The following is a 24,669-nucleotide window of genomic DNA, read 5'->3' on the forward strand; positions in this document are numbered from 1 at the left end:
TGCAAGTTCACTGGGGAATGTGAGTGTGACACTGTTGGGGAATGTTTGGACGGGGTGTCCAAGGGAAGGTGCAAGTTCACTGGGTAATGTGAGTGTGACACTGTTGGGGAATGTTTGGAGGGGGAGTACAAGGGAAGGTGCAAGTTCACTGGGTAATGTGAGTGTGACTGTTGGGGAATGTTTGGACGGGGAGTACAAGGGAAGGTGCAAGTTCACTGGGTAATGTGAGTGTGACACTGTTGGGGAATGTTTGGGGGGGGGAGTACAAGGGAAGGTGCAAGTTCACTGGGTAATGTGAGTGTGACACTGTTGGGCAATGTTTGGAGGGGGAGTACAAGGGAAGGTGCAAGTTCACTGGGTAATGTGAGTGTGACACTGTTGGGGAATGTTTGGAGAGGAGTACAAGGGAAGGTGCAAGTTCACTGGGTAATGTGAGTGTGACACTGTTGGGGAATGTTTGGAGGGGGAGTACAGGGGAAGGTGCAAGTTCACTGGGTAATGTGAGTGTGACACTGTTGGGGAATGTTTGGAGGGGGAGTACAAGGGAAGGTGCAAGTTCACTGGGTAATGTGAGTGTGACTGTTGGGGAATGTTTGGACGGGGAGTACAAGGGAAGGTGCAAGTTCACTGGGTAATGTGAGAGTGACACTGTTGGGGAATGTTTGGGGGGGGAGTACAAGGGAAGGTGCAAGTTCACTGGGTAATGTGAGTGTGACACTGTTGGGCAATGTTTGGAGGGGGAGTACAAGGGAAGGTGCAAGTTCACTGGGTAATGTGAGTGTGACACTGTTGGGGAATGTTTGGAGGGGGAGTACAAGGGAAGGTGCAAGTTCACTGGGCAATGTGAGTGTGACACTGTTGGGGAATGTTTGGAGGGGGAGTACAAGGGAAGGTGCAAGTTCACTGGGCAATGTGAGTGTGACACTGTTGGGGAATGTTTGGAGAGGAGTACAAGGGAAGGTGCAAGTTCACTGGGTAATGTGAGTGTGACACTGTTGGGCAATGTTTGGAGGGGGAGTACAAGGGAAGGTGCAAGTTCACTGGGTAATGTGAGTGTGACACTGTTGGGGAATGTTTGGAGGGGGAGTACAAGGGAAGGTGCAAGTTCACTGGGCAATGTGAGTGTGACACTGTTGGGGAATGTTTGGAGGGGGAGTACAAGGGAAGGTGCAAGTTCACTGGGCAATGTGAGTGTGACACTGTTGGGGAATGTTTGGATGGGAGTACAAGGGAAGGTGCAAGTTCACTGGGTAATGTGAGTGTGACACTGTTGGGGAATGTTTGGAGGGGGAGTACAAGGGAAGGTGCAAGTTCACTGGGTAATGTGAGTGTGACACTGTTGGGGAATGTTTGGAGGGGAGTGCAAGGGAAGGTGCAAGTTCACTGGGCAATGTGAGTGTGACACTGTTGGGCAATGTTTGGAGGGGGAGTACAAGGGAAGGTGCAAGTTCACTGGGTAATGTGAGTGTGACACTGTTGGGCAATGTTTGGAGGGGGAGTACAAGGGAAGGTGCAAGTTCACTGGGTAATGTGAGTGTGACACTTTTGGGCAATGTTTGGAGGGGGAGTACAAGGGAAGGTGCAAGTTCACTGGGTAATGTGAGTGTGACACTGTTGGGGAATGTTTGGACGGGAGTACAAGGGAAGGTGCAAGTTCACTGGGCAATGTGAGTGTGACACTGTTGGGCAATGTTTGGAGGGGGAGTACAAGGGAAGGTGCAAGTTCACTGGGTAATGTGAGTGTGACACTGTTGGGCAATGTTTGGAGGGGGAGTACAAGGGAAGGTGCAAGTTCACTGGGTAATGTGAGTGTGACACTGTAGAGCAATGTTTGGAGAGGGAGTACAAGGGAAGGTGCAAGTTCACTGGGTAATGTGAGTGTGACACTGTTGGGCAATGTTTGGAGGGGGAGCACAAGGGAAGGTGCAAGTTCACTGGGTAATGTGAGTGTGACACTGTTGGGGAATGTTTGGAGGGGGAGTACAAGGGAAGGTGCAAGTTCACTGGGCAATGTGAGTGTGACACTGTTGGGGAATGTTTGGAGGGGGAGTACAAGGGAAGGTGCAAGTTCACTGGGCAATGTGAGTGTGACACTGTTGGGGAATGTTTGGAGAGGAGTACAAGGGAAGGTGCAAGTTCACTGGGTAATGTGAGTGTGACACTGTTGGGCAATGTTTGGAGGGGGAGTACAAGGGAAGGTGCAAGTTCACTGGGTAATGTGAGTGTGACACTGTTGGGGAATGTTTGGAGGGGGAGTACAAGGGAAGGTGCAAGTTCACTGGGCAATGTGAGTGTGACACTGTTGGGGAATGTTTGGAGGGGGAGTACAAGGGAAGGTGCAAGTTCACTGGGCAATGTGAGTGTGACACTGTTGGGGAATGTTTGGATGGGAGTACAAGGGAAGGTGCAAGTTCACTGGGTAATGTGAGTGTGACACTGTTGGGGAATGTTTGGAGGGGGAGTACAAGGGAAGGTGCAAGTTCACTGGGTAATGTGAGTGTGACACTGTTGGGGAATGTTTGGAGGGGGAGTACAAGGGAAGGTGCAAGTTCACTGGGTAATGTGAGTGTGACACTGTTGGGGAATGTTTGGAGGGGGAGTACAAGGGAAGGTGCAAGTTCACTGGGCAATGTGAGTGTGAGACTGTTGGGCAATGTTTGGAGGGGGAGTACAAGGGAAGGTGCAAGTTCACTGGGTAATGTGAGTGTGACACTGTTGGGGAATGTTTGGACGGGAGTACAAGGGAAGGTGCAAGTTCACTGGGCAATGTGAGTGTGACACTGTTGGGCAATGTTTGGAGGGGGAGTACAAGGGAAGGTGCAAGTTCACTGGGTAATGTGAGTGTGACACTGTTGGGCAATGTTTGGAGGGGGAGTACAAGGGAAGGTGCAAGTTCACTGGGTAATGTGAGTGTGACACTGTTGAGCAATGTTTGGAGAGGGAGTACAAGGGAAGGTGCAAGTTCACTGGGTAATGTGAGTGTGACACTGTTGGGGAATGTTTGGAGAGGGAGTACAAGGGAAGGTGCAAGTTCACTGGGGAATGTGAGTGTGACACTGTTGGGCAATGTTTGGAGAGTACAAGGGAAGGTGCAAGTTCACTGGGTAATGTGAGTGTGACACTGTTGGGGAATGTTTGGAGAGGAGTACAAGGGAAGGTGCAAGTTCACTGGGTAATGTGAGTGTGACACTGTTGGGCAATGTTTGGAGAGGAGTACAAGGGAAGGTGCAAGTTCACTGGGTAATGTGAGTGTGACACTGTTGGGGAATGTTTGGAGGGGGAGTACAAGGGAAGGTGCAAGTTCACTGGGCAATGTGAGTGTGACACTGTTGGGGAATGTTTGGATGGGAGTACAAGGGAAGGTGCAAGTTCACTGGGTAATGTGAGTGTGACACTGTTGGGGAATGTTTGGAGAGGAGTACAAGGGAAGGTGCAAGTTCACTGGGCAATGTGAGTGTGACCCTGTTGGGGAATGTTTGGATGGGAGTACAAGGGAAGGTGCAAGTTCACTGGGTAATGTGAGTGTGACACTGTTGGGCAATGTTTGGAGGAGGAGTACAAGGGAAGGTGCAAGTTCACTGGGCAATGTGAGTGTGACACTGTTGGGGAATGTTTGGAGAGGAGTACAAGGGAAGGTGCAAGTTCACTGGGTAATGTGAGTGTGACACTGTTGGGCAATGTTTGGAGGGGGAGTACAAGGGAAGGTGCAAGTTCACTGGGTAATGTGAGTGTGACACTGTTGGGGAATGTTTGGAGGGGGAGTACAAGGGAAGGTGCAAGTTCACTGGGTAATGTGAGTGTGACACTGTTGGGGAATGTTTGGAGGGGGAGTACAAGGGAAGGTGCAAGTTCACTGGGCAATGTGAGTGTGACACTGTTGGGGAATGTTTGGAGGGGGAGTACAAGGGAAGGTGCAAGTTCACTGGGCAATGTGAGTGTGACACTGTTGGGGAATGTTTGGATGGGAGTACAAGGGAAGGTGCAAGTTCACTGGGTAATGTGAGTGTGACACTGTTGGGGAATGTTTGGAGGGGGAGTACAAGGGAAGGTGCAAGTTCACTGGGTAATGTGAGTGTGACACTGTTGGGGAATGTTTGGAGGGGAGTGCAAGGGAAGGTGCAAGTTCACTGGGCAATGTGAGTGTGACACTGTTGGGCAATGTTTGGAGGGGGAGTACAAGGGAAGGTGCAAGTTCACTGGGTAATGTGAGTGTGACACTGTTGGGCAATGTTTGGAGGGGGAGTACAAGGGAAGGTGCAAGTTCACTGGGTAATGTGAGTGTGACACTTTTGGGCAATGTTTGGAGGGGGAGTACAAGGGAAGGTGCAAGTTCACTGGGTAATGTGAGTGTGACACTGTTGGGGAATGTTTGGACGGGAGTACAAGGGAAGGTGCAAGTTCACTGGGCAATGTGAGTGTGACACTGTTGGGCAATGTTTGGAGGGGGAGTACAAGGGAAGGTGCAAGTTCACTGGGTAATGTGAGTGTGACACTGTTGGGCAATGTTTGGAGGGGGAGTACAAGGGAAGGTGCAAGTTCACTGGGTAATGTGAGTGTGACACTGTAGAGCAATGTTTGGAGAGGGAGTACAAGGGAAGGTGCAAGTTCACTGGGTAATGTGAGTGTGACACTGTTGGGCAATGTTTGGAGGGGGAGCACAAGGGAAGGTGCAAGTTCACTGGGTAATGTGAGTGTGACACTGTTGGGGAATGTTTGGAGGGGGAGTACAAGGGAAGGTGCAAGTTCACTGGGCAATGTGAGTGTGACACTGTTGGGGAATGTTTGGAGGGGGAGTACAAGGGAAGGTGCAAGTTCACTGGGCAATGTGAGTGTGACACTGTTGGGGAATGTTTGGAGAGGAGTACAAGGGAAGGTGCAAGTTCACTGGGTAATGTGAGTGTGACACTGTTGGGCAATGTTTGGAGGGGGAGTACAAGGGAAGGTGCAAGTTCACTGGGTAATGTGAGTGTGACACTGTTGGGGAATGTTTGGAGGGGGAGTACAAGGGAAGGTGCAAGTTCACTGGGCAATGTGAGTGTGACACTGTTGGGGAATGTTTGGAGGGGGAGTACAAGGGAAGGTGCAAGTTCACTGGGCAATGTGAGTGTGACACTGTTGGGGAATGTTTGGATGGGAGTACAAGGGAAGGTGCAAGTTCACTGGGTAATGTGAGTGTGACACTGTTGGGGAATGTTTGGAGGGGGAGTACAAGGGAAGGTGCAAGTTCACTGGGTAATGTGAGTGTGACACTGTTGGGGAATGTTTGGAGGGGGAGTACAAGGGAAGGTGCAAGTTCACTGGGCAATGTGAGTGTGAGACTGTTGGGCAATGTTTGGAGGGGGAGTACAAGGGAAGGTGCAAGTTCACTGGGCAATGTGAGTGTGAGACTGTTGGGCAATGTTTGGAGGGGGAGTACAAGGGAAGGTGCAAGTTCACTGGGTAATGTGAGTGTGACACTGTTGGGGAATGTTTGGACGGGAGTACAAGGGAAGGTGCAAGTTCACTGGGCAATGTGAGTGTGACACTGTTGGGCAATGTTTGGAGGGGGAGTACAAGGGAAGGTGCAAGTTCACTGGGTAATGTGAGTGTGACACTGTTGGGCAATGTTTGGAGGGGGAGTACAAGGGAAGGTGCAAGTTCACTGGGTAATGTGAGTGTGACACTGTTGAGCAATGTTTGGAGAGGGAGTACAAGGGAAGGTGCAAGTTCACTGGGTAATGTGAGTGTGACACTGTTGGGGAATGTTTGGAGAGGGAGTACAAGGGAAGGTGCAAGTTCACTGGGGAATGTGAGTGTGACACTGTTGGGCAATGTTTGGAGAGGAGTACAAGGGAAGGTGCAAGTTCACTGGGTAATGTGAGTGTGACACTGTTGGGGAATGTTTGGAGAGTACAAGGGAAGGTGCAAGTTCACTGGGTAATGTGAGTGTGACACTGTTGGGCAATGTTTGGAGAGGAGTACAAGGGAAGGTGCAAGTTCACTGGGTAATGTGAGTGTGACACTGTTGGGGAATGTTTGGAGGGGGAGTACAAGGGAAGGTGCAAGTTCACTGGGCAATGTGAGTGTGACACTGTTGGGGAATGTTTGGATGGGAGTACAAGGGAAGGTGCAAGTTCACTGGGTAATGTGAGTGTGACACTGTTGGGGAATGTTTGGAGAGGAGTACAAGGGAAGGTGCAAGTTCACTGGGCAATGTGAGTGTGACCCTGTTGGGGAATGTTTGGATGGGAGTACAAGGGAAGGTGCAAGTTCACTGGGTAATGTGAGTGTGACACTGTTGGGCAATGTTTGGAGGAGGAGTACAAGGGAAGGTGCAAGTTCACTGGGCAATGTGAGTGTGACACTGTTGGGGAATGTTTGGAGGGGGAGTACAAGGGAAGGTGCAAGTTCACTTGGTAATGCGAGTGTGACACTGTTGGGGAATGTTTGGAGGGGGAGTACAAGGGAAGGTAAGGAGAGGAATGACTGTCATTAATCATTGTGACATCGTTGCATTGTGAACTGGCTCGAGGTGCAAAGGACCAACTTGCACTCTTCCACCCTCCCTGTCTTATTCTGGCTTCTACCCCGTTTCTTTGCAGTTCTCATGAAGTGCCTCTGCCCAAAATGTCCCTGCGTAGCTGCTGCCTGACTTGCTGGGTTCCTCCAGCATTTTGTGGGCTGCTGCTGTTCCATGGTGCCATCAGGAAGATAACGAAGGGAGAGGGAACGGTGATGGATGGAGATATTCCACATTCCCCAGCCCCATTGGGTAGAAAATCACATGGCTGAAACTTTCAGGGATGACGCTAAGTCCCATCGGTTTCGAGTCCGGCCTGGTGTCGAGTGTTGAGACTGCCTGGAGATCTCCTGCTCAGACAGCTCGGGATCCCATCTCAGCAGGTCCCATCTTCTCCGGCTCTTGCATCCAACCCCCCAGCCCAACTCTATGCAGGACATCTGGCATGTCGGCTCATGCACAGCCTTAGCAGCCAGTGACTTGGTTCATATCAGCACCGATGACGTAGGGAGGAGGAGAGAAGGGGTCCTACAGAGGGAACTGAAGAGAGCTCGGTGGAAAGCTGAGAAACAGAATCAGGGTAGTAATCTCTGGACTGCTGCCTGTGCCACGCAACAGTGAGAGTAAGAATAGGACGATTTGGCAGGTGAATACGTGGCTGACAAACTGGTCCGGGGCAGGGTTTCAGATTTAAGGATCACTTCTGGGGAAGGTGTGATCTTTACAAAAGGGATGGGCTACACCTGAACCTGGGGGCGGACCAACATCCTTGCGGGTTTGCTTGAGCCGTTTGGGGGGGGGGGGGGGGTTTAACTAGTTTGGCAGGGAGATGGGAAAGAGTGATAGGGCTGAGGACAGGGATGTTGGCTTACAAGCCGAGGCAGCGTGTAGTGACACTGTCAGGAAGGTCAGGCAGGTGATTGGGCAAATTTTCAGTCAGTGGGATGGGTTGCAGTGTAAAAGGGGGACCACAATGGAAGGGGAGATAAATACAGGGACTGAAAGTGTGGCATTTCAATGCACACAGCATGTGGAATCAGGTAGGTGATCTTGTAGTGCAGTTACAGCTTGGCAGGTGGGTATCACGGAGTCATGGCTAAAATAAACTACTGTAGTCAGGAGCTTCATATCCAAGGATACACAATCTATCGAAAGTACAGGCAGAGAGGCCTAGGAGGAGGAGTGGCTCTGCTTGTGAGAAAATGAAATGAAATCTTTAGAAAGGTGTGACATCGTATCAGAAGGTTTAGAATCCTTGTGGTAGAGTTGAGAAACTGCAAGGGCAAAACCCTGATGGCAGTTACTTACAGGCCTGCGACCAACAGCCAGGATGTGGGCTACAAATGACAGCGGGAGAGAGAAAAAGCACGTCAAGAACACAGTGCTAGTCATAGGGGATTTCGATATGCAGACAGACTGACACTGAACCCTAGAGAGAATTGGTGGAATGCCTCCGAGGTAGCATTTTGGAGCATCTTGTGATTGCGTGTGCTCGGGGATCAGTAATTCTGGATTGGGTGCTGTGTAATGAACAGGATATGATTAGAGAGCTGTTGGAAAGAGTTTTTTTAAATGTTTTTAATAAGGTATAAGGTAATAGTTGAATTAATGCAAGACTGAATTTGTAGTTTCACTAATAAACAATTTGTATTTTTGACCTGTATTTTTCACGAGTTAGACTCCAAATGTTGGTGACAAAGTGATAACAGTTATATAATGGTTTATCATCTTTCATTTTTCAATGGCTATATATTAAAAAAGTTACTCCTGTGTGGCTTCTAAGTTTCTCTCAGGAATTTGCCTCATCTCCGTACAAGTGTCTGTTTCTGCAAAAATCGCCATCTCGTATTGCTTTGTCTTTATCCTTAGTTCTTCTAAGTTTCATGTGCTCTGCGCCTGTTCCTTTGTTTAAACTCTAAATAAATGACTGCAAAGCAACAAGTTTCAACTCACTCTTGGACTCTGTGGGCTGAAAAAAAATCAACAGATGCGACTGAACCAGAGGTAAAGGAACTCTTAGGAAACAATGATAATGACAGAATTTACCCTCGGGGGAGAAGCTGAAGACAGATTTATCAATATTTCAGTGGAGTAAAGAGAATTACAGAGGCATAAGGGAGGAGCTGGCCAAAGTTGATTGGAAGGGAACACTAGCAGGGATGACGGCAGAGCAGCAGAGGCTGGAGTTTCTGGGAGCAATTCGGAAGGTGCAGGATAGTACGTCCTAAAGGAGAGGAAGTATTTTAAAGGCAGGTTGATGCAACCGTGGCTGACAAATCAAAGCCAACATAAAAGCACAAGGGAGGACATATAATTGAGGAAAATTAGTGGGAAGTTCGAGGTTTGGGAAAGTTTTAGAAACCAACAGAAGGCATTTAAAAGAAACCATAAGGGAGGGAAAAGATAAAACAGGAAGGTAAACTTAGCAATAATATCAAAAATGATACCAATGTTTTTTTTTCCAGATATAAACAGAGTAAAAGAAAGGGGAGAGAAGATATTGGACTGCTGGAAAGTAACACTGACTGAATAAGTCTTTTGCATCAGTCCTCGCTGAGAAAGCTGGAAGTTCAAGAGTGTCAAGAGGCAGAAATGAGTACAGTTGCCATTTCTAGGGAGATGGTACTTTGGAAACTGACAAGTCTGACAAGTCACCTCGACATGATGGACGACACCCCAGAGTTCCAAAAGAAGTGGCTGAAGAGGTTGTAGAGGCATTAGTAATGGTCCTTCAGGACTCAATAGATTCTAGCACGGAATCTCAGCAGGCTAGGCAGCAGTTACATTATATACAGTTGACGTTTCAGGCCGAGACACTTCATCAGAACGGAAGGAGGGTCTTGGCCTGAAGCATTGACTGTTTACTCTTTTCCATAGATGCTGCCGGGTCTGCTGAGCTTCTCCAGCATTTTGTGTGTGTTGCTTGGATTTCCAGCATCTGCAGATTTTCTCTCGTTTGAGATTGTGGCATGGTTCTGGAGGACTGGAAAACTGCAAATATCACTCCACCCTTCCAGAAAGGAGGGAGGTAGAAGTAACGAAATTATAGGCCTGTTAGCCTGGCCTCAAAGGTTGGGAAGACGTTGGAGATGATTTTGGATGTGATTTTGGAGGCACATGATGATAGGCCATACGTTCCTTATGGGAAAATCTTGCCTGACAAACCTGTTGGAATTCTTTGAAGTAGTAACAAGCAGAAGAGAGAAAGGAGAATCAGTGGATGCTGTGCGCTTGGATTTTCAGAAGGCCTTTGCACGAGGCTGCTGAACTGGATAGGAGCTCAGGGAAGGTACTGGTACGGGTCGAGCATCGGCATGCACGTCGGTAGAAGAAATAAGGCACTGATGAGAAGGTCTCACTTGGAGCATCATGAGCAGTTTTGGGCCCTTTATTTAAGGAAGGATATGTGGACATTGGAGAGGGCTCAGAGGAGGTTCATCAGAATGATTAAGTGAATGAAAAGTTTATCGTATGAGGAGCAATTGATGGCTCTGGGAACACTGGAATTTAGAAGACTGAGGGGTTATCTCATTGAAACCTATCAAATGTTGAAAGGCTTTGGTAGAGTGGATGCGGAGAGGATGTTTCCTTTGGTGGGGGAGCCTACAACCAGAGGGTACAGCCTCAGAACAGAGGGACGCCTATTTAGAATGGAGATGAGGAGGAATTTCTTTAGCCAGAGGGTGGTGAGTCTGTGGAATTCATTGTCACAGGTGGCTGAGTCATTTGGTGTATTTGAGGTGAAGGTTGGTAGGTTTTTGATTAGTCAGAGTGTGAAAGGTTACGGGCAGAATGGTACTGAGAGGGACTGAATCAGCCATGATGGAATAGCAGAGCAGACTAGATGGACTGAATGGCCTGATTCTGCTCGTCTTATGGCTTTAAACCCTTCTCTGAAACTTTCACTACAACACCACCTACCCTTACCCCAAAACTCAGTGCACAACCCCAAGAGAACTCTCTCCCCAACAGGCCCTTTCCACTCTTGCCATTAACTCAACAGGCCCTCCTCCAGCTCTGCTGACTGCCTGGGAACAACGTAAAGATGCCCCCTCCCTCGTCAGGTCAGTAATAACCTTCTCCTCGTCTCAGTGCACCCCCCTGCCCCAGTCATCACTCTGATAATCAGGTCACTTGTCAGGGTGGATGTGGGAAAAGTATAGTTCAAGACGAAGGAATCAGTGCCCCGGGTGCCTCCGTTGGTATTTACCTGGCAGAGTTGAACTGCTGGATCTCACAGAGCTTTGCTTTGATCAGACAGAGGCCTGAGGGCACAGAAAACCACATTAACAGTGACCCGCTCTGACACTCCTCACTCCCGCCAGCTGCCCCACATCCCCTCAATCGCTAACCCAAGCTAGGAACCGAGTGCCAGGCACGTTTCCCCATGCGGAGCAGAGCACACAGCTCTGGTTACCTCACTACAGGACATGGAGGGTTTGAGGGGGGTACAGATGACGTTTACTGGGATGCTGCCTGGACCGGGGGGTATTAGCTAAAGTGGTTCCTGGAGCGGTGGAGGCCAAGGGGAGATCTGACAGAAATTTATAGGCAGGGTAAAGTTCAAAAGAGATCCAAGTGGCACGTTTCTTCCCCCAAAAGGTGTGGTGGGTGGCAGAATCCGTCATGGCAGCCATGTCATTTACAGACATGGGATCAGGAAGGCAATGGAGGGATAGGAATCGTGTGCAGGCAGATGGGATTAGCTTAATTTGGCAATAAGGCCAGCACAGGCAAGATGGGCTGAAAGGCCTGTTTCTCTACTGTACTGTTACTGCTGAATCTAACTGCACATGGCTGCAGCCAATGGCTCCAGATCACTGCGCTTCTCCACCTCGGCCTTTTGAGTAGTGCTCTGCACGAGCCTTGTCACTTACAATGAGGAATGGTTTCACAAGTGCCCTGCTCAGCTCTCGAGGAAATACGTGGGTTTGGGAGGAGAACCCCTGGGTTGCTCTCCCATATCCCAGTGTAACACAAACTCCCGCTGGGTGCTAGTTCCAACCCACCCCCCAAATCGTCTTTTACCCCACTGCTGCATGCTACAGGATTCAACATCTCCATTCCCCAAGAAGCGACCATTTCCTCTCCGCGGATCCTGCCTGACCCGAGTTTTCCCCGCATGCTTCCGTTTTTACCTCAGATTTCCAGTGTCTACAGCTTTCTCTTGATTTTCACCCTCAGCTGATTGCTGTCGCGATCTCTCCCCACAGACCACCACAGCCCCACAAGCCCAGTGTGACCACCCAGTAATGCTGTATTAAGCATTACTGCTGACCCTGCTGTCACACACACAGCCTCCTGCCTACAATGCCCCGCCCCACGCTCCCCCCCACCCACGTGCCCTGTACCTGGAAACACCAAGATGAAGCAGGCAGCCAATCCCCCGATAACAGAGATCACCTTCCCGATGTCTGGGATGAAGAGGCCCAGAATCAGGGTCAGCACAAACCAGGTCACTGTCTGGAGTATACGTCGCCGTCTCTCTCGATACCTGTCCACCTCCAGGGCCTCTCCCTTGTAACGGAGCCACAGGCCTTCAATCACAGCCCTGAATGAGAGGAGATGACAGTCACTGACACGAGCCCCACTTCCAACTCCTGCCTCAAATTCACAAATAGGACCGTTGTTTCAGAATGCTTTCTGCCCCAAGCGTGCCGCTGGGACCACTGACCTAACAATTCAGCTCGTTATGACCTTGCACCCTCTCTGTAGTTTTTACACTGCATTATTCTACCTCTGTGCACGCTGTAATGATCTGATGTGCAGGAACAGTATGCAAGACAAGATTTTCACTGTATCTCAGTAATTGTGACATTAATAAACCAACTCCAACTTTTCCTACCTTGACCCCCATCTTTTCTCCTTGGCCCAGCCCCTTCCACACTGTATTCACGACATCCCCAACCCTTCTCCCATTCGTTAGCTCCCAGTTCCTTTCTCGCCCCTCTATCCCACACAAGACAAGGTCCCGAGTACACTCCTCCTCCGTCAAAAGCAAGAGGCCCAACTGGCTCTCCTCCACCATTCACCCGGCTGAACATGGATTAACTTCACTCACCTGCTCCACTACACTCGACTCGGCTCAAGCTGCACCTGCCTTCAGTGGGACAGAGGGAGGGAGCAGTGTTTACCCCCGGCTGCCTTGCCCCTTTAGTGGGACAGAGGGAGGGAGCAGTGTTTTACCCCTGCTGCCTTGCCCCTTTAGTGGGACAGATGGAGGGAGCAGTGTTTACCCTGGCTGCCTTGCCCCTTTAGTGGGACAGAGGGAGGGAGCAGTGTTTTACCCCGGCTGCCTTGCCCCTTTAGTGGGACAGAGGGAGGGAGCAGTGTTTACCCCCTGCTGTCTTGCCCCTTTAGTGGGACAGAGGGAGGGAGCAGTGTTTTCCCCTGCTGTCTTGCCCCTTTAGTGGGACAGAGGGAGGGAGCAGTGTTTACCCCCGGCTGCCTTGCCCCTTTAGTGGGACAGAGGGAGGGAGCAGTGTTTACCCCCTGCTGCCTTGCCCCTTTAGTGGGACAGAGGGAGGGAGCAGTGTTTTACCCCGGCTGCCTTGCCCCTTTAGTGGGACAGAGGGAGGGAGCAGTGTTTACCCCCTGCTGTCTTGCCCCTTTAGTGGGACAGAGGGAGGGAGCAGTGTTTTCCCCTGCTGCCTTGCCCCTTTAGTGGGACAGAGGGAGGGAGCAGTGTTTAACCCGGCTGCCTTGCCCCTTTAGTGGGACAGAGGGAGGGAGCAGTGTTTACCCCGGCTGCCTTGCCCCTTTAGTGGGACAGAGGGAGGGAGCAGTGTTTACCCCTGCTGCCTTGCCCCTTTAGTGGGACAGAGGGAGGGAGCAGTGTTTTCCCCGGCTGCCTTGCCCCTTTAGTGGGACAGAGGGAGGGAGCAGTGTTTAACCCGGCTGCCTTGCCCCTTTAGTGGGACAGAGGGAGGGAGCAGTGTTTACCCCGGCTGCCTTGCCCCTTTAGTGGGACAGAGGGAGGGAGCAGTGTTTACCCCTGCTGCCTTGCCCCTTTAGTGGGACAGAGGGAGGGAGCAGTGTTTTCCCCGGCTGCCTTGCCCCTTTAGTGGGACAGAGGGAGGGAGCAGTGTTTACCCCTGCTGCCTTGCCCCTTTAGTGGGACAGAGGGAGGGAGCAGTGTTTTCCCCGGCTGCCTTGCCCCTTTAGTGGGACAGAGGGAGCGAGCAGTGTTTTCCCCTGCTGCCTTGCCCCTTTAGTGGGACAGAGGGAGGGAGCAGTGTTTTCCCCCGGCTGCCTTGCCCCTTTAGTGGGACAGAGGGAGGGAGCAGTGTTTACCCCTGCTGCCTTGCCCCTTTAGTGGGACAGAGGGAGGGAGCAGTGTTTTCCCCGGCTGCCTTGCCCCTTTAGTGGGACAGAGGGAGGGAGCAGTGTTTTCCCCCGGTTGCCTTGCCCCTTTAGTGGGACAGAGGGAGGGAGCAGTGTTTACCCCGGCTGCCTTGCCCCTTTAGTGGGACAGAGGGAGGGAGCAGTGTTTTCCCACGGCTGCCTTGCCCCTTTAGTGGGACAGAGGGAGGGAGCAGTGTTTAACCCGGCTGCCTTGCCCCTTTAGTGGGACAGAGGGAGGGAGCAGTGTTTACCCCGGCTGCCTTGCCCCTTTAGTGGGACAGAGGGAGGGAGCAGTGTTTACCCCTGCTGCCTTGCCCCTTTAGTGGGACAGAGGGAGGGAGCAGTGTTTTCCCCGGCTGCCTTGCCCCTTTAGTGGGACAGAGGGAGGGAGCAGTGTTTAACCCGGCTGCCTTGCCCCTTTAGTGGGACAGAGGGAGGGAGCAGTGTTTACCCCGGCTGCCTTGCCCCTTTAGTGGGACAGAGGGAGGGAGCAGTGTTTACCCCTGCTGCCTTGCCCCTTTAGTGGGACAGAGGGAGGGAGCAGTGTTTTCCCCGGCTGCCTTGCCCCTTTAGTGGGACAGAGGGAGGGAGCAGTGTTTACCCCTGCTGCCTTGCCCCTTTAGTGGGACAGAGGGAGGGAGCAGTGTTTTCCCCGGCTGCCTTGCCCCTTTAGTGGGACAGAGGGAGCGAGCAGTGTTTTCCCCTGCTGCCTTGCCCCTTTAGTGGGACAGAGGGAGGGAGCAGTGTTTTCCCCCGGCTGCCTTGCCCCTTTAGTGGGACAGAGGGAGGGAGCAGTGTTTACCCCTGCTGCCTTGCCCCTTTAGTGGGACAGAGGGAGGGAGCAGTGTTTTCCCCGGCTGCCTTGCCCCTTTAGTGGGACAGAGGGAGGGAGCAGTGTTTTCCCCCGGCTGCCTTGCCCCTTTAGTGGGACAGAGGGAGGGAGCAGTGTTTACCCCGGCTGCCTTGCCCCTTTAGTGGGACAGAGGGAGGGAGCAGTGTTTTCCCACGGCTGCCTTGCCCCTTTAGTGGGACAGAGGGAGGGAGCAGTGGGACAGAGGGAGGGAGCAGTGTTTTCCCCTGCTGCCTTGCCCCTTTAGTGGGACAGAGGGAGGGAGCAGTGTTTCCCCCGGCTGCCTTGCCCCTTTAGTGGGACAGAGGGAGGGAGCAGTGTTTACCCCGGCTGCCTTGCCCCTTTAGTGGGACAGAGGGAGGGAGCAGTGTTTTCCCCCGGCTGCCTTGCCCCTTTAGTGGGACAGAGGGAGGGAGCAGTGTTTTCCCCCGGCTGCCTTGCCCCTTTAGTGGGACAGAGGGAGGGAGCAGTGTTTTCCCCGGCTGCCTTGCCCCTTTAGTGGGACAGAGGGAGGGAGCAGTGTTTTCCCCTGCTGCCTTGCCCCTTTAGTGGGACAGAGGGAGGGAGCAGTGTTTACCCCTGCTGCCTTGCCCCTTTAGGGGGACAGAGGGAGGGAGCAGTGTTTACCCCGGCTGCCTTGCCCCTTTAGTGGGACAGAGGGAGGGAGCAGTGTTTTCCCCTGCTGCCTTGCCCCTTTAGTGGGACAGAGGGAGGGAGCAGTGTTTTCCCCGGCTGCCTTGCCCCTTTAGTGGGACAGAGGGAGGGAGCAGTGTTTTCCCCTGCTGCCTTGCCCCTTTAGTGGGACAGAGGGAGGGAGCAGTGGGACAGAGGGAGGGAGCAGTGTTTTCCCCTGCTGCCTTGCCCCTTTAGTGGGACAGATGGAGGGAGCAGTGTTTTCCCCTGCTGCCTTGCCCCTTTAGTGGGACAGAGGGAGGGAGCAGTGTTTTCCCCCGGCTGCCTTGCCCCTTTAGTGGGACAGAGGGAGGGAGCAGTGTTTACCCCTGCTGCCTTGCCCCTTTAGTGGGACAGAGGGAGGGAGCAGTGTTTTCCCCGGCTGCCTTGCCCCTTTAGTGGGACAGAGGGAGGGAGCAGTGTTTTCCCCGGCTGCCTTGCCCCTTTAGTGGGACAGAGGGAGGGAGAAGTGTTTACCCCGGCTGCCTTGCCCCTTTAGTGGGACAGAGGGAGGGAGCAGTGTTTTCCCACGGCTGCCTTGCCCCTTTAGTGGGACAGAGGGAGGGAGCAGTGGGACAGAGGGAGGGAGCAGTGTTTTCCCCTGCTGCCTTGCCCCTTTAGTGGGACAGAGGGAGGGAGCAGTGTTTCCCCCGGCTGCCTTGCCCCTTTAGTGGGACAGAGGGAGGGAGCAGTGTTTACCCCGGCTGCCTTGCCCCTTTAGTGGGACAGAGGGAGGGAGCAGTGTTTTCCCCCGGCTGCCTTGCCCCTTTAGTGGGACAGAGGGAGGGAGCAGTGTTTTCCCCCGGCTGCCTTGCCCCTTTAGTGGGACAGAGGGAGGGAGCAGTGTTTTCCCCGGCTGCCTTGCCCCTTTAGTGGGACAGAGGGAGGGAGCAGTGTTTTCCCCTGCTGCCTTGCCCCTTTAGTGGGACAGAGGGAGGGAGCAGTGTTTACCCCGGCTGCCTTGCCCCTTTAGGGGGACAGAGGGAGGGAGCAGTGTTTACCCCGGCTGCCTTGCCCCTTTAGTGGGACAGAGGGAGGGAGCAGTGTTTTCCCCTGCTGCCTTGCCCCTTTAGTGGGACAGAGGGAGGGAGCAGTGTTTACCCCGGCTGCCTTGCCCCTTTAGTGGGACAGAGGGAGGGAGGGAGCAGTGTTTTCCCCGGCTGCCTTGCCCCTTTAGTGGGACAGAGGGAGGGAGCAGTGTTTTCCCCTGCTGCCTTGCCCCTTTAGTGGGACAGAGGGAGGGAGCAGTGGGACAGAGGGAGGGAGCAGTGTTTTCCCCTGCTGCCTTGCCCCTTTAGTGGGACAGATGGAGGGAGCAGTGTTTTCCCCGGCTGCCTTGCCCCTTTAGTGGGACAGAGGGAGGGAGGGAGCAGTGTTTTCCCCCGGCTGCCTTGCCCCTTTAATGGGACAGAGGGAGGGAGCAGTGTTTTCCCCGGCTGCCTTGCCCCTTTAGTGGGACAGAGGGAGGGAGGGAGCAGTGTTTTCCCCCGGCTGCCTTGCCCCTTTAGTGGGACAGAGGGAGGGAGCAGTGTTTACCCCCGGCTGCCTTGCCCCTTTAGTGGGACAGAGGGAGGGAGCAGTGTTTTCCCCGGCTGCCTTGCCCCTTTAGTGGGACAGAGGGAGGGAGCAGTGTTTACCCCGGCTGCCTTGCCCCTTTAGTGGGACAGAGGGAGGGAGCAGTGTTTTCCCCCGGCTGCCTTGCCCCTTTAGTGGGACAGAGGGAGGGAGCAGTGTTTTCCCCCGGCTGCCTTGTCCCTTTAGTGGGACAGAGGGAGGGAGCAGTGTTTTCCCCCGGCTGTCTTGCCCCTTTAGTGGGACAGAGGGAGGGAGGGAGCAGTGTTTCCCCCGGCTGCCTTGCCCCTTTAGTGGGACAGAGGGAGGGAGCGAGCAGTGTTTTCCCCCAGCTGCCTTGCCCCTTTAGTGGGACAGAGGGAGGGAGCAGTGTTTACCCCCGGCTGCCTTGCCCCTTTAGTGGGACAGAGGGAGGGAGCAGTGTTTTCCCCGGCTGCCTTGCCCCTTTAGTGGGACAGAGGGAGGGAGCAGTGTTTACCCCGGCTGCCTTGCCCCTTTAGTGGGACAGAGGGAGGGAGGGAGCAGTGTTTACCCCGGCTGCCTTGCCCCTTTAGTGGGACAGAGGGAGGGAGCAGTGTTTTCCCCCTGCTGCCTTGCCCCTTTAGTGGGACAGAGGGAGGGAGCAGTGTTTTCCCCTGCTGCCTTGCCCCTTTAGTGGGACAGAGGGAGGGAGCAGTGTTTTCCCCCTGCTGCCTTGCCCCTTTAGTGGGACAGAGGGAGGGAGCATTGTTTCCCCCTGCTGCCTTGCCCCTTTAGTGGGACAGAGGGAGGGAGCAGTGTTTTCCCCTGCTGTCTTGCCCCTTTAGTGGGACAGAGGGAGCAGTGTTTTCCCCTGCTGCCTTGCCCCTTTAGTGGGACAGAGGGAGGGAGCAGTGTTTTCCCCGGCTGCCTTGCCCCTTTAGTGGGACAGAGGGAGGGAGCAGTGTTTTCCCCGGCTGCCTTGCCCCTTTAGTGGGACAGAGGGAGGGAGCAGTGTTTTCCCCGGCTGCCTTGCCCCTTTAGTGGGACAGAGGGAGGGAGCAGTGGGACAGAGGGAGGGAGCAGTGTTTTCCCCTGCTGCCTTGCCCCTTTAGGGGGACAGAGGGAGGGAGCAGTGTTTGAAGGTCTGGGATTGACCTTGGACTAGCTGATGATAGGACCCTGCAGCTTGAACACCGACTGACGGAGCATCGTACTTCCAGCTGACATAGTCGTGCAGTGAACTGGGTCAGCCCGACAAGCGTGGATCCTCACAGCCACTCCCTTTCCAGTACCAGGGCTTACTGAGTTCCTGTTGGGGCCCTCAGCATGCTCTCTATGCCTGGACTAACAACGACACAGTCTGCTGAACTCTGCACTGCATTCCTCTCATTCAAAGGCAGCAACCTCGTTGGTCCAAGTGGGTCACTAAGTTTCTTCCACACTCTCAGGTTTAGCCTGATTTCCATTATGACAAGCAATCACCACAGATGCCTGCCCTGCATTAGGAAAGGTGAACCTGTCCTTCTACCTACCCCCAGCTCAAAACTCAACCCATCGCCACGGTTACGCTAGCACAATCATGGCAACCAAGGCGGCCATGTGCACCATCGACAACAAGTTCATCCAGCTACCCACCTGGGGCAGGGGCACATCACACCTCACAAACAAGAGCAAATCCGCAGCTGCTGGAAATCCAAGCAACACACACTCAGCTAGCCAGGCAGCATCTATGGAAATGAGCAGTCGGCATTTCGGGCCGAGATGTCGGGACTGGAGAAACAAAGGTGAGAAGTCAGAGTAAGAAGGTGGGCGAGGGAGGAAGAAGTAAAAGGTTGTAAGTGATTGGTGAAACCAGGAGGGGGAATGATGAAGTGAAGAACTGGGAAGGTGATTGGTGAAAGAGACATAGGGCTGGAGAAGGGGGAGTCTGATCGGAGAGGACAGAGGCCATGGAAAAAAGGAAAGGGGCGAGGAGCAGCGGAGGGAGGTTAGGAGATAAGGTGAGGGGGGTGAGGGATGGGGAATGGTGGGGGTGCTCACTATTGGAAGTGATGTTCATGCCATTAGGTTGGAGCAGTCGAGGAGGTCATGCCAGAATGGGAATGGGAAGTGGAATTCAAATGGGTGACCAGTGGGAGATCCCGCTTTTTCTAGCAGACGGAGTGTAGGCACTCAGTGAAATGGTCTCCCAATCTACGTTGGGTCTCACCGATATACAGGAGGCCACACCAGGAGCACCGGATACAGATAACCCCAACAGACTCACAGGTGAAGTGTCGCCACACCGGGAAGGACTGTTTGGAGCCCTGAATGGTAGTGAGGGAGGAGGTGCAGCACTGGTTCCACTTGCAAGAATAAGTGCCAGGAGGGAGATCAGTGGGGAGGGCCATCTCCAACAGGATCCAACCACAAAGCACGTTATTCCCCACCCGCCACTTTCTGCTTTCCACAGGGGACATTCCCTGCACAACTCTCCTCACCTTCTTACTGACCTTCTCCAGCCTTGAAGAAGTCTCGGCCCAAAACGTCGACAGTTTTTTCTCCACAGATGCTGCCTGGCCCGCGTTCCTCCGGCATTTTGTGCGTGTGCTCGGACACCACCACCCACACGCTCTCCACCAAGCCCGGCATTCATCACCTCTGCTTCAACATTCACAGAGACTGCACAAAACAGACCCTTTGGCCAACTCGTCCAGGGCCCCTCCCTGAGCCAGTCCCCATTTGGTCCCCATCACTACAAAGATTTCCTCTCCATTTGCCTGCCCAAATGTCTTTTAGAACTTGTAATTGCACCACTTCCTCTGGCAGCTCACTCCATTCACTCACCCTGAAAACGTGTACCTCACATCCACGCTAAACCTGCCTCTGCCTCCTCAGAATGATAACCCTACTCCCAAGAGCAGATGAATATGGGCAATGATCATCTGGTTTGGATTGAAAGCAAATTAGAATATTGTCAAAATGGCACCAACCCAACTACCCTTGGAAGCGGCACGTGAGGGAGTCAAGCGATCTCAGTACTGACGTCCAAAGCTGGCACACAGGCATCAGAAATCTGGTCTCCTGTGTGACTTGTCCATTTCCTCGGAAAGCAAAAGCACTCACGTAAATACAGCAAATGCTGCAGACCCAGAACCACAGGTCACAAGTTTGGACAAAGGTAGCGATGCTGCCTTGCCAGTTAGAAAGGAAAAGATATAGCCAAGGACAAAGGTAGAACTGAACAGGTGAGGTGTGGAAACGGCAACAGCAGACAATCCTTTTACCGAGTGAAACTGTGCAAATGATTCAGTATCTGTGGTGAAGGTCGGTTCATGTATGCTTGATACAATGCTTTACAATCCTACCTTTGGGTTCATTGTATCGAGCCCCAGACACATTCCCTTTCCCCGGTGAAAAGAGGCACAGATCAAGTGAATAGCCACAGATATCTCCCCAGAGAGGGGATGATTAATTCTTAGGGCATAATGCTAAGGTGATTGGAGGAAAGTATTGGGGGGGGGGGCGGAGAGAATGTCAGAGGTAGTTCCCCCCACCCACACACAGATCATGAATATGCTGTAGATTACAAGAAATCAACACTGATTTCTCTAACTTCCATTAATACCCCTCCACCCCTCTTACCCCATCCCTGATTTATTCCCCCCCTCCCTTTTTTTTCTCACTCTGCCTGGTCTCCATCTCCCTCTGGTGCTCCCCCCACCTCCTTTCTTTCTCCTGAGGCCTCCCGTCCCATGATCCTTTCCCTTCTCCAGCTCTGTATCACTTTCGCCAATCACCTTTCCAGCTCTCAGCTTCATCCCACTCCCTCCGGTCTTCTCCTATCATTTCGCATTTCCCCCTCCCCCTCCCACTTTCAAATCTCTTACTATCTTTTCTTTCAGTTAGTCCTGACGAAGGGTCTCGGCCCAAAATGTTGACAGCACTTCTCCCTATAGATGCTGCCTGGCCTGCTGTGTTCCACCAGCATTTTGTGTGTGTTGTTTGAATTTCCAGCATCTGCAGATTTCCTTGAGATCGAATACATTGTTGGGAAATATACGATAATGCATTTTGGTAAAAGGACTAATAGCATGGACTATTATCTAAATGAGGAGAAAATTCAAACAGCAGAGGTGCAGAGGGACTTGGAAGTCCTCGTGCAAGACTCCCAGAAGGTTAATTTACAGGTTGAGTCTATGGTAAAGAAGGCAAATGCAATTTTGGCATTTATTTTAAGACAAATAGAATATTAAAACCAAGAAGATAATGCTGAGGCTTAAAAAGACACTAGTCAGGCCGCACTTGGAATACTGCCAACTGGTTTGGGCCCCATATCTCATAAAGGATGTGTTATCATTGGACAGAGTCTGGAGCAGGTTCACGAGGATGATACCAGGAATGAAGGGGTTAACATATGAGAGCGTTTGGCAGCTTTGGGCCTGTACTGACTGGAATTTAGAAGAATGCAGGGGTGGGGGGAGGGGAGATTGGATCTCATTGAACCCTGCTGAATGTTGAAAGGACTAGATAGGGTGGATATAGAGAGGGTGTTTCCAATGGTGGAGGGTGTCCAGAACTAGAGGGCACAGCCTCTAGCTTCAGAACAAAGGTACGGGGGAATTTTTTTAGCCAGAGTAGTGAATCTGTGGAATGCTCTGCCACAGACTGCGGTGGAGACCAAGTTGTGGGTATATTCAAAGCAAAAATTGTTAAGTTTCCAGACTGGTCAGGGCATCAAAGGCTATGGCAAGAAGGCAGGTGTACGGGGTTGAGTCGGAGCCGGTGACTGTTGGCCCTGGAGTAACGGTGTCTGCTTTGACTGCATTCATGGTTGAAGGGCAATTAAACTTGAATCGAATGTCATGCCATGTCTCAAATTACTAATACATTGTATTTGTCCTTAAACATTAGTCTCAAGAGGGTATCTATCCAATTTGTATCTGAATGAAGATCTACAATCAGCTTTGACTGCCTTCTGAGAGAGCTGTTCCAGAGATTTCCCATCTTATTACAGATTGTACACTTCAAGAGTGTATCTTGGCTCTGAAAAGTTTTGTAATGCTCTGTAGACCATAAGAGCACAACACAAATGCATGTTTTTCCGTTTCTTATTAATGGCAATCTGTCTCAGTAGAAACGCTCCCTCCTCCCACCTCAGCAAGACTCTGCCACGGTGATGAATCCAGTAACTGACCAGGGGCAGTCAGGTGCAAGCCTCACCTGCCACAGAAGTGAAGGATGGGGTAGGAAGTGAGCACGCAGAGGATGATGGAGGCTCGAGCCACAGCCACAGAGATGTCAGTCGACGGATACGACAGCAAGATATCCACATTCACACTGGAGCCAAAGGTCAGGAAACCACACACTCCTGCAGAGTTCGGAAGGGGATGTGGGTCAGTCACGCAACATACACCCCGCACCGACATTAAAGTCCGTGGCTTTCAACTGTCACCCCTCACCTCTCCAAAAGGCCAAGTGCTGGTTCAATTGGAGCAGAGGATCAAACATTCCCAGGATAGGTACAGCACCCGTGGGACAAAGCAACCTCTCTCTCTCGCTCTCGCTCTGTGCCATTGCACATGGACTTCAGCTCCACAAAAACCACATCGCTCTTTCTCTTCCTCAACACCAGAGGGAGGGCACTGAGTCTAAGATCCTCGTTTAGTGAAATGCAGAGTGGGTGATAACTCAAACCGGCTAGTAATGGAAAAACTGTTCCACATTCTACACACCAACCCCACAAAACAAGTTAGACGTCAACCCCTCCTGGGCATGTTCTTTCCACGCTCACAGTGGATGGCTTCTGTTGTTAGTCCTCACTGCCCCTTCTGACCACAGCTTTCACACCCACCACTGAACAAGGGAAATGGCAGGCAACACCATCGGTCCCAGGGGAACCCATTGTCCAGCTGCTGGCTCTCAAGCCACAAGCATGAAGGTGAGCTTCAGACCCCAAATCCCCTCACACCCCAACACCACCATTGCTGAAGAGCGCCATCGTGTCACTCAACTCTACCTCACTCACCTGCACTGAAACCCTCACCCCCTCAATATCACTCAACTCTACCTCACTCACCTGCACTGAAACCCTCACCCTCTCAATATCACTCAACTCTACCTCACTCACCTGCACTGAAACCCTCACCCTCTCAATCATATCACTCAACTCTACCTCACTCACCTGCACTGAAACCCTCACCCTCTCAATCATATCACTCAACTCTACCTCAGTCCCTGCTCCCTCACCCTTTCTCAATCATATCACTCAACTCTACCTCAGTCCCTGCTCCCTCACCCTTTCTCAATCATATCACTCAACTCTACCTCAGTCCCTGCTCCCTCACCCTTTCTCAATCATATCACTCAACTCTACCTCGGTCCCTGCTCCCTCACCCTTTCTCAATCATATCACTCAGCTCTACCTCAGTCCCTGCTCCCTCACCCTTTCTCAATCATATCACTCAACTCTACCTCAGTCCCTGCTCCCTCACCCTTTCTCAATCATATCACTCAACTCTACCTCGCTCAGCTGCACTGAAACCCTCACCCTCTCAATCATATCACTCAACTCTACCTCAGTCCCTGCTCCCTCACCCTTTCTCAATCATATCACTCAACTCTACCTCAGTCCCTGCTCCCTCACCCTTTCTCAATCATATCACTCAACTCTACCTCAGTCCCTGCTCCCTCACCCTTTCTCAATCATATCACTCAACTCTACCTCACTCACCTGCACTGAAACCCTCACCCTCTCAATATCACTCAACTCTACCTCGCTCAGCTGCTCCCTCACCCTTTCTCAATCATATCACTCAACTCTACCTCGCTCAGCTGCTCCCTCACCCTTTCTGCCTCCTGTCTAACCATTCCAGACTCTTTTTGTCAGTATCACAACATTGAACTTTGATAAGCAGTCAGTCCTGCTTTCACCAAAGCAACCTCTTCCTAGAGCAACAACATCTCCACAAAGTGTTAGAAAATAGGAGCTCAGTGGGTCAGGCAGCGTTCGTGGTAGGAAATGGACCCCAACCCCCCCATCTGAATGTGACTTAACGTGTATAAAAAACTGAGCAGATGGAATGCAAATAAGAACAACAGTGTCTTATTCCATCTGGCACACAAGGAACATTCAAATTCTCCAATTTCAGATAAACTATCCCTTTTCCCACTCCTTCTGATCTACTCATTTCTCTCCACAACCCGCCACTGCCCCCACCATATTGTCTCTCATCCCCACACTCCTCCCACCGGGTCCCTCCCCTCGCCGAACCCCAACTCCCATGCCTCAGCGCCCCACTATCAGAACCCACTGACCACAGCCCCGAGCTGCCTGTCACAAGCCCCAGTCTCCCCGCTATCAGAACCCACTGACCACAGCGCCCCGCTATCAGAATCCACTGACCACAGCCCCGAGCTGCCTGTCACAAGCCCCCGTCTCCCCGCTATCAGAACCCACTGACCACAGCCCCGAGCTGCCTGTCACAAGCCCCCGTCTCCCCGCTATCAGAACCCACTGACCACAGCCCCGAGCTGCCTGTCACAAGCCCCCGTCTCCCCGCTATCAGAACCCACTGACCACAGCCCCGAGCTGCCTGTCACAAGCCCCCGTCTCCCCGCTATCAGAACCCACTGACCACAGCCCCGAGCTGCCTGTCACAAGCCCCCGTCTCCCCGCTATCAGAACCCACTGACCACAGCCCCGAGCTGCCTGTCACAAGCCCCCGTCTCCCCGCTATCAGAACCCACTGACCACAGCCCCGAGCTGCCTGTCACAAGCCCCCGTCTCCCC

At 52.5% G+C, this 24,669-nt stretch overlaps 1 protein-coding gene across 1 annotated transcript in view; it reads right to left on the reverse strand.

Annotated features, from left to right (window-relative positions):
• The window catches only part of LOC140740467 (sodium-coupled neutral amino acid transporter 7-like), a 127,985-nt gene that overhangs the window by 70,827 nt on the left and 32,489 nt on the right, over nt 1-24,669 (reverse strand). The window contains exons 8-10 of the mRNA XM_073069642.1: nt 22,101-22,248; nt 11,851-12,050; nt 10,710-10,764 (exon numbers count right to left, since the gene is read on the reverse strand). Coding sequence (XP_072925743.1) covers nt 10,710-10,764; nt 11,851-12,050; nt 22,101-22,248 — 403 coding nt within the window. The remainder of the gene's footprint in view (nt 1-10,709; nt 10,765-11,850; nt 12,051-22,100; nt 22,249-24,669) is intronic.

This window comes from Hemitrygon akajei, chromosome 17 (genome assembly GCF_048418815.1).
Source record: "Hemitrygon akajei chromosome 17, sHemAka1.3, whole genome shotgun sequence".
NCBI lineage: Eukaryota > Metazoa > Chordata > Chondrichthyes > Myliobatiformes > Dasyatidae > Hemitrygon > Hemitrygon akajei.